General features: G+C 42.2%; 1 protein-coding gene across 1 annotated transcript in view; it reads left to right on the forward strand.

The window, feature by feature from the left end:
• dst (dystonin) overlaps nucleotides 1-13691 on the forward strand; it is a 188225-nt gene that overhangs the window by 72662 nt on the left and 101872 nt on the right. Inside the window, exons 11-27 of the mRNA XM_021580916.2 lie at nucleotides 1490-1609; nucleotides 2131-2226; nucleotides 2340-2467; nucleotides 4810-4903; nucleotides 5151-5305; nucleotides 5449-5914; nucleotides 6025-6153; nucleotides 6322-6399; nucleotides 6515-6676; nucleotides 7687-7791; nucleotides 8072-8167; nucleotides 8256-8381; nucleotides 8620-8772; nucleotides 9254-9535; nucleotides 9824-10007; nucleotides 12518-12675; nucleotides 13346-13524. Coding sequence (XP_021436591.2) covers nucleotides 1490-1609; nucleotides 2131-2226; nucleotides 2340-2467; nucleotides 4810-4903; nucleotides 5151-5305; nucleotides 5449-5914; nucleotides 6025-6153; nucleotides 6322-6399; nucleotides 6515-6676; nucleotides 7687-7791; nucleotides 8072-8167; nucleotides 8256-8381; nucleotides 8620-8772; nucleotides 9254-9535; nucleotides 9824-10007; nucleotides 12518-12675; nucleotides 13346-13524 — 2711 coding nt within the window. The remainder of the gene's footprint in view (nucleotides 1-1489; nucleotides 1610-2130; nucleotides 2227-2339; nucleotides 2468-4809; nucleotides 4904-5150; nucleotides 5306-5448; nucleotides 5915-6024; nucleotides 6154-6321; nucleotides 6400-6514; nucleotides 6677-7686; nucleotides 7792-8071; nucleotides 8168-8255; nucleotides 8382-8619; nucleotides 8773-9253; nucleotides 9536-9823; nucleotides 10008-12517; nucleotides 12676-13345; nucleotides 13525-13691) is intronic.

The raw sequence follows: 13691 nt of genomic DNA on the forward strand, positions 1-13691 counted from the left end.
TGACATCATGGGAAAATCACAAGAAATCAGCCAAGACCTCAGCAAGAAAATTGTAGACCTCCATAAGTCTGGTTCATCCTTGGGAGCAATTTCAAATGCCTGAAGGTACCACGTTCATCTGTACAAACAACAGTACACAAGTATAAACACCATGGGACCACGCAGCCGTCATACCGCTCAGGAAGGAGAATCGTTCTGTCTCCTAGAGATGAACGTACTTTGGTGCGAAAAGTGCAAATCCTAGAACAACAGCAAAGGACCTTGTGAAGATGCTGGAGGAAACAGGTACAAAAGTATCTATGTCCACAGTAAAACAAGTCCTATATCGACATAACCTGAAAGGCCGCTCAGCAAGGAAGAAGCCACTGCTCCAAAACCGCCATAAAAAAGCCAGACTACGGTTTGCAACTGCACATGGGGACAAAGATCGTACTTTTTGGAGAAATTTCCTCTGGTCTGATAAAACAAAAATAGAACTGTTTGGCCATAATGACCATCGTTATGTTTGGAGGAAAAAGGGGGAGTCTTGCAAGCAGAAGAACACCATCCCAACCGTGAAGCACGGGGGTGGCAGCATCATGTTGTGGGGGTGCTTTGCTGCAGAAAGGACTGGTGCAATTCACAAAATAGATGGCATCATGAGAGGGGAAAATTATGTGGAGTTATGGGCCAAAATTCACCCAAATTTTTGTGGGGAGTTGTGGAAGGATACCCAAAACGTTTGACCCAGTGTTAAACAATGTAACGGCAATGCTACCAAATACTAACTGAGTATATGTAATCTTCTGACCCACTGGAAATGTGATGAAAGAAATAAAAGCTGAAATAAATCATTCTCTCTAGTATTATTCTGACATTTCACAATCTTAAAATAAAGTGGTCATCCTAACTGACCGAAGATAGGGACTTTTTACTTGGATTAAATGTCAGGAATTGTGAGTTTAAATGTATTTGGCTAAGGTGTATGTAAACTTCCGACTTCAACTGTATATTTCACACAGATCCTTTGAATTCACATCAGTGACAAGTATTTTTGGCTTACCTTTGGCATACTTTCTTGACTGTATTCTTCACTTGGATCTCGACTTTTATTCGAAACATGATTCTTGGCTGGGATTGGGCACAGATGTTATATGCAAATATGCATTCCATTGCGTCACTCATATGTCTAATGGAAGGCATTTTTTTCAATCTGGCTTTGTTGAGGCAAATACTGTAAGTCTGAGCAGGATGTTTTAAAGGCTATGGAAGAATGCTGAGATGTGTGTACAGTAATAACCACAGCAAAGAGTCTTAACTACTTATTTTTGTAGTTAAGTTTGTATAGCACCAACTGTTCAAATACATATTATGACAAGTTGCCCTATGGATGTATTGCTTGAACGACTTGAAATACGCTCTACCCCAAGAACTTAGTCCGTTTAGAAAATGCACACATCCCTACATGAGCCAATGTATTGATTAAAAATGATATTTTTTTTCTTAACAGGATGTTGATATCAAATGGGTAGAATACCAGAACATGGTGAATTACCTGATCCAGTGGATCAAACACAACGTGGGATTGATGTCAGACAGAGCGTTCCCTAACAACCCAGTGGAACTCAAGGTAAAGCACAAAAGAAACGTGATTACAGATCAAATGCAGCTTGACTGAACACATTTTCTGCCATATTGAATGGTAGAAAGATCCCTAATTTGATCAAGAATTAACCTCCAATAAGCCTCCAATATATGGAGTGTTTGTCTGGTTGGTTTTCAGTAAGCTGGATATCAGTATATAGAGCTTGGCCCTGAAAGCCTGAGGCTAGGAGCCCAAGCTCTCTGAGGCTTCAAAGGGCCCCATAAGTAGCGTCATGTTAATGAAATGAAATATCAATGCGAGCTATATTGACAGGTGTCAGAGAGCAGCTCTGTTTACTTCAATTAGTCCATAGCTGCTAATACAACAGGAGCTCTGTGTGGTACAGTAATTTCAAAGCAGACTAGTGTGAGTATACACAGATATTAGATGCATGTATAATAGCATAGACAAAATGTATTGATTCTATTGAATCTATTTCTCTGATATGTGGCTATGTTTGCGCTGAACTATTGTTTAAAAAAAAACATGTGTTTTTATTTTTACAGGCACTTTATACACAGTACTTGCAGTTTAAAGAGAATGAAATCCCGCTGAAAGAAACCGAGAAGAGCAAAATCAAGCATCTTTACAAAATGCTGGAGGTATGCTACCACGACATACACTCACTTGTTCTTTAGAGCCTGTAAGTGCTTTCCAAACCAGCAAACTACAATGAACTTAACTAAGATGTTGCTGTGTATGTGTTGGGGGACAGGTGTGGATGGAGTTTGGTCGTATCCAGCTGCCTCGTGGGTTTCACCCCAATGATGTGGAGAAGGAATGGGGCAAGCTGATCGTGGCCATGCTGGAGAGGGAGAAGAGCCTGAGGCCTGAAGTGGACAGGTATGAAGGGTCATCCTTCTGATGCTGCTGGTGCACCACACACTACTATGATTTGAAATTATAATCCCGTATTTACATGACAGCCATGTAAGTCATGTAAGTACGTGAGCTAACTAAGATTGAAGATTTTACCCAATTGTCTGATTAGAATGACTATGAAAAACTGTATTTAGTGATTGGTTTAAGGGTCAATGGTGAGTGCTCTGGTGAACTGCTTATTTGTGTTACATGAAGTCCCCTCTTTTATAATTAGACGTTTGTGTCTAAACTTCTGTTTAAGGATGTGCAGTAATTTGATTATTCTGTGGTTCATGAAATGACATGGTCTTTAACATTGCACATGCTGTGGTCTGTGGTTTGGTTAAATTTAAACTGAGGTATCTATTTTTCCCTAAAATACACTTTCTATGTCTTGTCAGGCTTGTAGGCATTAATTGTGCTGTGATTCCATGCCTAGTTTATCGGCTCAATCCATTCAGTGATATTTTTCAGGTACTTTATAGCGCTGATGGTGGGTATTCCCGTAATTTCTTGTCAACATCAGGTTGTTTAGAAGCTGACATTCTGGCACAGTCACAGGCACATTGTACTCTTATCATGACATCTCGCATGAATGGTTTTTGGACTGCAGGTACTATTTATGTTGGAAATCACCTGGCTTGTTGATATCTGGTAATGTTGTGTAATATTATGTAGATAACTATTGGCTTTGCAAACCAATAGAAGCCCAGTTGTACAGTATGTGCCACAACCCCTGTTACCATAAACTGTTACCATGTTATCAATCATTGTTTTTGCGACCAGTGGACAGACGGTGAAAATGCACTCTTGCAACAGCTGCATAGTGTGGATCCCAGCCTATGGAATGAAAGTTTGAGGGAGTTCCTCCCTTCTAAACTCCTCTGTTTCATTTAAGAAGACCAGGAGTGGAGCTATTATTGCTCAATTTAATTTGTGTTGATAAAAAAAATAATGACACGCCTCACAGACACATGCTCAAATTGGCATACTTTTGATAGATTTAAACAGCTGTAAATTATCGAGATATCAAAGTGTCACCAACAAAAACATAAACAATAGGCCTATAGCAAATGCAGAACATGGCATACATTTTTCACATGCAAATAGCACTTTTCGGTACTGCTCAAAGCATGCCATTCCATGAGAGCAGCATTTATTTTTCAACTCGGAGCAATGAGCACAATCAGTCCTCCATGACAACAGCATCATAAACAACAGAGTTGGCTAATAAGTCCTTCGTTTTTGGGTTATGCTCAGGTAAAACAATTTGGCTAATCTATATTACCAAGACCTATTACTGAAGATCAAGGGGTATTAAATGAATTGGAATGACTCGAAATCTGACAAACGTAGTTTTTAATGTAAAGATATAGCCTAATCAAATGAGAAGTAGTAGTATAAAGAAATGGGTTAGAAGAAACCTACATAACCAACCCATAAAGCAAATGCAACATTCATTTATGGCCAGCTATGTAAACATTGATTTATCCTGCAATAGATGTCTATCAATTTGTAATATACATTTTTGTCTTCTTCTAATGCCTCTTAAGGGGAAAGTAATCTAAAAGTAACTGAAGGTAATCAGATTACGTTACTGAGTTTGAGTTATCCAAAAGTTACGTCACTGATTACAATTTTGGAAAGTTACCTAGTAACTGTAACGGATTACATTTAGAAAGTAACCCACCCAGCCCTGACTGTTACTGTCTGAACCTGTAATGAATTGTACACATAATGCCATGAGCTTCTATGGCCTACGGCAACATGTTCTTTAAGGGGTGTGTTCTAATTTATTGTCTCTTCACCTCGTTGCACGAGGACAAGGATGGGCCTATAAAAAGGGGAGAAGAAAACACTTTGTGTCAGTTGGACCTGTGAGTGTGTGTGTGTGTGTCTGTCTGTGCTGGACTTCCTATTTCAGATGGAAGCGAAATTAGCTAGCTAGTGTGATTCTCTGAGTGGCTCATTATAGTCCTATAGTCTTCTAGCATGCACAACAACATGGCATACAACATGGGATACAGCACTGTCTCGTCTGTGAGCAACAGCACTCTCTCAGGACCAGCCATAGAGCCGCTGCTCTCCAGCACCGCGGTCTTTCCAATGTTTCTCAATAACAACTCTGTGTATGGACCAAGGTGATGTTAACTATTAGACGTCAGGGCTGTCCAAGCTTTTCTTGTTTGTTTGTTTGTAGATGTATTTTCTGCAGATGGGATTTTCAAATGGAACTGATGCCATTGTAGTGCCACACCTTCGTTGTTTATTCTGTAAAATGACATCTTTAATATGAATGTCACTTATTGTATTTTTTCTTTTAGGCTTGAAATGTTGCAGCAGATTGCAACCAGAGTCCAGCGGGACTGTGTCACTGGAGAAGACAAACTAGCGTTAGCACGAACTGCCCTGCAGTCTGTAAGTAAATAAGAATTTATTCTTAACTGACCGGCCTAGTTAAATAAAGGTTAAATGTCAAAAATAAAAAAATAAATTGAAACAGCATATTCACAATAAAAGCACAGAATACTCCAGGTCCTGCTTTTACTGATGTTTATTTGAAGAGGCAAATTGTGTGTCTATTTTTTTTACATCATTATTGTTACTGAACTTTGTAATAGAAAAGTACATCACCAACTGTTTGAACATTTTCTTTTTTTCTCAGGATGCTAAGAGACTAGAGTCTGGGGTCCAGTTCCAGAACGAAGCAGAGGTCTCTGGGTACCTTCTGGAATGTGAGAACCACCTGAGACAGCAGGTGGTTGACATTCAGATTCTACTGGACGGGAAGTTCTACTGCTCCGATCGGCTTGTTCAAAGGTGCCAACTCACTGCTTTCTCTAAATGCCATGCAACACATGTAAATAAACATAACATTTGTTGTGAAATGTTCATTAAACTGATCAAAAAATCATTCAACTATATTTCTATACATATCATTGTGTGTTGTGTGTATGATCCAGGGTATCCAAGCTCCGTGACGACCTGCTGGGTCTGAGGGCAGAGTGTTCCTCTGTGTACAGTCAAGGACGCACCCTGACGACCCAACAGACCAGGATGATGATCTCAGGCATCACTCAGAGTCTCAACTCAGGCTTCTCTTCATCGAACCACAACTCCAGCCTCACCCCAGCCCTCACCCCTGGAGGCCTGGGCTCTCCCGGTTCCACCTTCACCTCCAGCTTTACCCCGGGCCTCACCCCTGCCCTGAGCCCCGCAATGACACCCGGCGGCATGCAGCCCGGGTCATTCCAGGCCTATATGGGGGGCGGAGGAGGGGGCATGGATCCTGGATCCCTCCAGCACCACAAACACATGCAGATCCGCAAGCCCCTGGGCAAGTCCTCGCTAGTGGACCCCAACATGACCAAGGAGGAGGTCAACATGAACTTTGTGCAGGACCTGATCAACTGGGTGGAGGAGATGCAGGTGAGGACCTACATGTATTCACTGTACTGTTAGTATTATCCTGTACATTTTGATATTTGCGATTTAAATATTTTGAGACCAAATCTTAATTGTTTTCTCTTCCTTTGAAGGTTCAATTGGATCACGGAGATTGGGGAGCCGATTTGCCAAGTGTGGAAACACATTTAGAGAACCACAGAAGTGTTCACAGAGCCATCGAAGAATTTCAAATGAGCCTTAAAGAAGCCAAACTTAGTGAGGTATGTACCAGCAACAGTCCGCCTATTCTGCCAAGTTTCTGTCTGGACAAACTTAGAAATATCTCTGTGCATCACATTCAGTTGTTTTGTTTTGAGTGCAAACCCCTCAATGCTGCAAAGTTTTAAATGTTAACTAATAAAAACACATGGTATGTCTATTTATCTCAGATGCAGATGGCCCAAGCGCAAAAACTAAGTTATTCTGAGAAGCTGGGCAACTTAGAATATCAGTATGGGAAGTTACTGGTACGTTTCCTGTTAAAATATTTGGTAGTTCTAACTAACAAAATAATTACTTCTCTACTATGTTTAATACAACATGGACAACCTGACTATTTCCTGTGGTTCTGGGCTTCTGTAGAAATGTTCACGGGAGCGTCAGAAGAACCTGGAGAGCCTGCATGACTTTGTGTCGCGGGCCACCATGGAACTAATCTGGCTTAACGAGAAAGAGGAAGAAGAGGTCGCTTTTGACTGGAGCGATCGCAACGGCAACATCTCCAAGAAGAGACAGTACCACGCTGTGAGTCCCGACACTGTTCAGAACGTTGTATTTCCATATTTTGCTCACAGAATATAATATCATTATTCAGTTCCTATTCATTCTTGTAGACAATTACTTTAACATTACATGTGTGTTTAGAGAGTTATTCTATTAGCCAGTTGTTGGTGACTTTGAGGCTAAACATCTGAGCCATGCATTTCTGGCAAGGATCCACCGCTGGCATGTACAGCCTTCCCATCAGGAAGTGGGTTTGACTCAGTTGACCTAAAGGGATTAACACATTTCCTTCTGGTGAAACAATATCTTGTGGAAATCTTATTTCTGAGGGTGGTATGCTTTCTCTGAAAACAATGTACAAAGGCTTCATAACGTATGGGTGGAAATGAGTCATAGGGGCTTGTTTGGGGCTTACATCATACCATTTAAACACATGGATATGGCTATATTACCAACGTCCTATTAATCTTAGAATCAATTAGATGAATCGGTTCAATGTGTCTCCAATGGGATTTGGTTCAAGCTGGTATTTAGAGATACGTGCCATACGAGCCTCTTCCAAGTCAACTCAGGAGTCCATGGTATCCCGAGTGAGAAGGGATTGGTCTCAGGCAGTGGTTGGATGCCAAGGACGTGGTGTGACATCTCGGGTGTTTCTCTCTCTCTCTCTCTCTCTCTCTCTCTCTCTCTCTCTCTCTCTCTCTCTCTCTCTCTCTCTCTTTCTCTCTCTCTCTGCCTCTCTTTGTCTCTCGCTGTCCCTGTCTCTCTCTGCCTCTGTCTGACTCTGTCTCTCTGTCTCTCTCTGTCTGTCTCTGTCTCTCTCTCTGTCTCCCTCTCTGTCTCTCTCTCTGTCCCGGTCTCTCTCTCTCTCTCTGTCTCTCTCTGTCTCTCTCTCTGTCTCGCTCTCTGTCATGGTCTCTCTCTCTGTCTCTGTCTCTCTCTGCTGTCTCTCTGTCTGTCTCTCTCTGTCTCTGTCTCTTTCTGTTTCTGTCTCTCTCTTTCTATCTCTGTCTCTGTCTCTGTCTCTGTAGGATCTGATGAGAGAGTTGGACGACAAGGAGAAGGTAATCAAGTCTGTGCAGGATAATGCAGAGAACCTTCTGCAGGAGAACCACCCTGCCAGGCTAACTATTGAAGTAAGCCCTGTCTGTGTTTACAGATGTCACATAACCACTCCATAACCTTTTGATATACACTTCTTTAGTGTAAATACAACATTTTTTAAATGATCAATCAGTTAGATTGTGTGGTAATTTGTCCATTCAAATATAAATATGATTACTCATTTTCAGCTAAATATGCGTTGGTGCTCAATAGTGTCATACACAACATTTCAATTGCTTCACTAACTTGTTCCTAGAAGAACAATCATAGGGTATTTTTAATTGTAACATGTTTCTGTGTGGAATCCTCTAGGCATATAGAGCAGCCATGCAGACCCAGTGGAGCTGGATTCTACAGCTCTGCTCTTGTGTGGAGCAGCACCTGAAAGACAACACAGTCTATTTCGAGGTGAGTTATCTGTTTTCCTCAAACAAATGGATAAAGGCCTGCTAGTTGCAAAAAGCTCATCTGATCTCCTTTCCTCACTCCCATACAGTTTTTCAATGATGCCAAAGAGTCCATGGACTACCTGAAGAGCCTGCAAGGTGACATCCAGAGAAAGTATGGCTGTGATCGGACAAGCAGCGTACACAAGCTGGAGGATCACATCCAGGAGTCCATGGTAAGCTGGCATTCCCAAAATATGTTGTTAAATCAGACACATAGACCAATCCCAAAGACTCACATGGTCAGAAATCCAATTATGGATTCCTAGAGGTTCCAAATGAATACCCCCACCATTAAACATTAACTAACTATCCCTGCGAGGGAATTCTGCTTATGCTGAACTGGTGAAGTATCATAATCCACCTGTGTGTTTGACTGATGCTGGAACATGGGTGTGGTCTGTCTGTCCCCAGGATGAGAAGGAGCAGCTCCTCCAGTACCGCAGCACAGTGGCTGGGTTGGTGGGCAAGGCCAAGACCATCGTCCAGCTCAAGCCCAGAACCCCAGACACCCCTATCAGGTCTTCCATACCCGTCAAAGCCATCTGTGACTACCGACAAATAGAGGTGCTATTTGAGTCTCTTGTTAGAGATACATGTATGTGCTACCAGGGGCTCAACTTTTACTGGGGACGGGGGGGACGGGGCAGTGATACAAAACGAGGCTTAGGACCATGCGGACGCATCCGAGAGGCCGGGTGGGCTGTTTGGAGTGTTTATCCAACTGGATAAAAAATATATATATAAAAACAAATTATGTACCCCCCCAATTCTAAAACCAAAGTTGCGCCCCTGTGTCCTACTGTCTGTTTTCTATGTATTCAAGTAGTTCATCACAAGTCGCATACTTTACATTGAGTTGTCAAACTTATCTTCTGTAGTAACAAGATGTACATTGAGGTCTCTAAGGAACATGTTTAGCCATGTTAACTGCAGGGATGTTTATTTAGATAGCGGATCAAAAGTTTGATACTTTGAGATGATTTGGATTTCAGAGTCAAATTGTAGTCATTTTGATTTGTCATGTCTCACTTCATCTCACTCCTAGATCACCATCTATAAGGATGATGAGTGTGTTCTGGCCAGTAACTCTCACCGGGCCAAGTGGAAGGTGATCAGTCCGTCTGGCAATGAGGCCATGGTGCCCTCTGTCTGCTTCACTGTGCCTCCACCCAACAAGGAGGCTGTGGACCAGGCCAGCAGAATTGAGCAGCTGTACCAGAATGTCCTGACTCTGTGGCACCACTCGCACATCAACATGAAGAGCGTGGTCTCCTGGCACTACCTGATGGCGGACGTCAAAGCCATCCGCAACTGGAACGTGTCCTCAGTACGTTTACACTTATCTACTTAATCAACTTCTAGAGTCTTATCTACTTAATCAACTTCTACCCCATTAGCAACACTTAAAGTGATAAAGGTATAATTATGCATCTTCTACTGATTTTGGTCTTCATAAGAGAGTGATTACTGTTATTAAGCCTAGTGTTTCCTATACTCACTGACCCTACCTGTCATTTCATCATTATAGTTGGTGCTGACTGTACATTTTCAGAGAACATTCTAGAAGGTTTCCAGGTATGGGACTGTCTCATGTGTTTTCCCCTGTTCTCGCCAGATTAAGACCATGTTGCCAGGTGAGCACCAGCAGGTCCTTAGCAACCTGCAGTCCCACTTTGAGGACTTCCTGGAGGACAGCGAGGAGTCGGAGGTGTTCACAATGGCAGACTGTTCCCAGCTAGAGAGGGAGGTGTTGACCTGCAAGGAGTACTACGAGGAGCTGCTCAAGTCTGCAGAGAGAGGCAAGGTTGAACTAAGATAGTCTGCAGAGAGAGGCTAAGCTAAACTAGTCTGCAGAGAGAGGCAAGGCTAAGCTTGTCTGCAGAGAGAGGCAAGGCTAAACTAAGCTAATATGCAGAGAGAGGCTAAATTAAGCTAGTCTACAGAGAAAGGCAAGGCTAAGCTAAGCTAGTCTGCAGCAAGGCTAAACTATTAGCTAACTTCTACTCAGAAGCTCGCTGGTGCATGTTTTGGCAGCAGTCCTCGAGGCAAACAGATGGTTCTTTAAAACTATTAGGCATAAAGCTAATATATTTTGGAATTATGTTTGAACCTGCCAGGGTCCAGATGGCCAGAACTGTAGGAAAGGGTGTGTTTGTGTGTGTGGGCGTACTGATGCGTGTGTCTGGGTGTGACTACATTTTCCCTATATGTTTCCCCTGATCTTGCAATTATGTCTGTTTAGATACTTGGTCTTATGTCACCACAGGTAGTGGAATCTCCTGCAGAGGACATTAGGGAGGTGTTGATTTGCTTGATTGCCCACCAATTAATCAGCATAATTAATAAATAATATGCAGATTGTTTGTAAACACTTTACAATAATGGTGCCAGATTTGATTAATGGTGCCAGAGATTAATACAGTAGTTTTCATGATTCGTTAACTCATTTCATGATTCGTTAACTAAACTTCGTTAATTAATTTCACACTCTCTCTGCTATGTCCGGGAGAGAAGTGTTTTGAATTATATACAGTATTCAGACCCCCTGACTTTTTTCAAATTTTGTTACGTTACAGCCTTATTCTAAAATGGATTAAGGAGTTTTCCCCCTCATCAATCTATGCACAATACCCCATAATGACATTTCTGCAAATGTATTACAAATAGAAAACTGAAATATGACATTTACATAAGTATTCAGACCCTTTACCCAGTCCTTTTTGAAGCACATTTGGCAGCGATTACAGCCTCGCGTCTTCTTGGGTATGACGCTACAAGCTTGGCACCCCTGTATTTGGGGAGTTTCTACCATTCTTCTCTGCAGATCCTCTCAAGGATGGGGAGCGTTGCTGCACAGATATTTTCATGTCTCTCCAGAGAGGTTTCATTGGGTTCAAGTCCGGGCTCTGGCTGGGCCACTCAAGGACATTCAGAGACTTGTCCCGAAGCAACTCCTGTGTTGTCTTGGCTGTGTGCTTAGGGTCGTTGTCCTGTTGGAAGGTGAACTTTCACCCCAGTCTGAGGTCCTGAGCGCTCTGGAGCAGGTTTTCATCAAGAATATCTCTGTACTTTGCTCCGTTCATCTTTCCCTCGATCCTGACTAGTTTCCCAGTCCCTGCCGCTGAAAAACATGATGCTACCACCACCATGCTTCACCATAGGGATGGTGTCAGGTTTCCTCCAAACATGACGCTTGGCATTCAAGCCAAAGAGTTCAATCTTGGTTTCATCAGAACAGAGAATTCTGTTTCTCATGGACTTCGAGTCTTTATGTGCCTTTTGGCAAACTCCAAGCAGGCTGTCATGTGCCATTTACTGAGGAGTGGCTTCTGTCTGGCCATTCTACCAGGCCTGATTGGTGGAGTGCTGCAGAGATGGTTGTCCTTCTGGAATTTTCTCCCATCTCCACAGAGGTACTCTGGAGCTCTTTCAGAGTGACCGTATGGGTTCTTGGTCACCTCCCTGACCAAGGGCCTTCTCCCCCGGAATTGCTCAGTTTGGCCGGGCGTCCAGCTCTAGGAAGAGGATTGGTGGTTCCAAACTACTTCCATTTAAGAATGATGGAGACCACTGTGTTCTTGGGGACCTTCAATGCTGCGTACATGTTTTGGTATCCTTCCCCAGATCTGTGCCTCGACACAATCCTGTCTCGGAGCTCTACTGACAATTCCTTCGACCTCATGGCTTGGTTTCTGCTTTGACATGCACTGTCAACTGTGGGACATTATATAGACAGATGTGTGCCTTTCCAAATCATGTCCAGTCAATTGAATTTACCACATGTGGACTCCAATCAAGATGTAGAAACATTTTAAGGATTATCAATGGAAACAGGATGCACCTTAGCTCAATTTCGAGTCTCATAGCGAAGGGTCTGAATACTTATGTAAATAAAGTATTTCTGTTTTTTTTTATACATTTGCTCAAATTTATAAATACCTGTTTTTGCTTTGTCATTGTGAGATATTGTGTGTAGATTGATGAGGATTTTGGGGTATTTCATCCATTTTCGAATGAGGCTGTAACGTAACAAAATGTGGAAAAAGTTAAGGGGTGTGAATAGTTTCTGAATACAGTACATATTCATTTAGATTGTTTACTAATGTTACTGTTATACAGCTTGCAGTAGACCAGTGACTGAGAAAAATCCCAAGTGTTTGGACACTTAGACTTGTCCTTAGACTTGTGTCCTCTCGTCGTTTGGTTGTTACTCATTCTATGGTCTTGTGTTGAACAGAGGTTGTTACTCATTCTGTGGTCTTGTGTTGAACAGAGGTTGTTACTCATTCTGTGGTCTTGTGTTGAACAGAGGAACATGAGGAGTCTGTGTACAACCTATATATCTCTGAGGTGCGTAACTTCCGCATGCGTCTGGAGGCTCAGGAGGAGCACCTGATCCGGCAGATCCGCACCCCACTGGACAGAGACGACCTGGAGCAGAGTATCCTGCGCATCACAGAGCAAGAGGTAGGGCAACAACTCACTGTTTAGACTGTATCATCACTCTGTCATATTACAACTCACTATCATCAACTCATGTATCATGTACAAATCTGTCGTTCTGCCCCTGAACAGGCAGTTAACCCACTGTTCCTAGGCCGTCATTGAAAATAAGAATTTGTTCTTAACTGACTTGCCTAGTTAAATAAAGGTAAAATAAAATAAAAATAGATAAATATTACAACTCACTATTCAGACTGTATCATTACTCTGTCATATTACAACTCACTATTCAGACTGTATCATCACTCTGTCATATTACAACTCACTATTCAGACTGTATCATTACTCTGTCATATTACAACTCACTATTCAGACTGTATCATCACTCTGTCATATTACAACTCACTATTCAGACTGTATCATCACTCTGTCATATTACAACTCACTATTCAGACTGTATCTCTCTGTCTTACACATCTATTCATCATATCTTTTCCAGACATGGGTCAAATACATCTGTGCTTGATTTACTTTTCCAGGTACAATGAGACCAACAGAATAATATCATGTGTGAACTTCAAGACAAACCAAGTACACCTAAATTGTGAAGTGTTTAATGTACTGTGCTGTATGTATTTGACCCAGGTGTGATCTGTTCATATTGACTTAACTCCTCCAAATTCGTCCCTTGCAGAAGAAGAAGGCAGAGCTGGATCAGCTAATGGAGGATCTGGAGACCATGAAGGAGAAGTGTGAGACATTCCTCAGACAGGCCACAGCCTCTCCCTCTGTCCCCGCCCTCTCCTCTGACCTCAACGTCCTCATCCAGAGCATGAGCCAGGTTTACTCCATGTCTTCCATCTACCTGGAGAAGTAAGTGGGCACAGACACTGTTATGGTCCTCCTCAGTGCAGGGCTAGAATATGCTCAGCACATTCAAAATCAACAAGGCATTTGCAATTATTTTTTTATGGTCCCACTTCAAATGCAACTTTAAAGTTTTCATGAAGCCTTCATAAACCCTTTACAAGGACTTCATA

Source organism: Oncorhynchus mykiss, chromosome 23 (assembly GCF_013265735.2).
Source record: "Oncorhynchus mykiss isolate Arlee chromosome 23, USDA_OmykA_1.1, whole genome shotgun sequence".
NCBI lineage: Eukaryota > Metazoa > Chordata > Actinopteri > Salmoniformes > Salmonidae > Oncorhynchus > Oncorhynchus mykiss.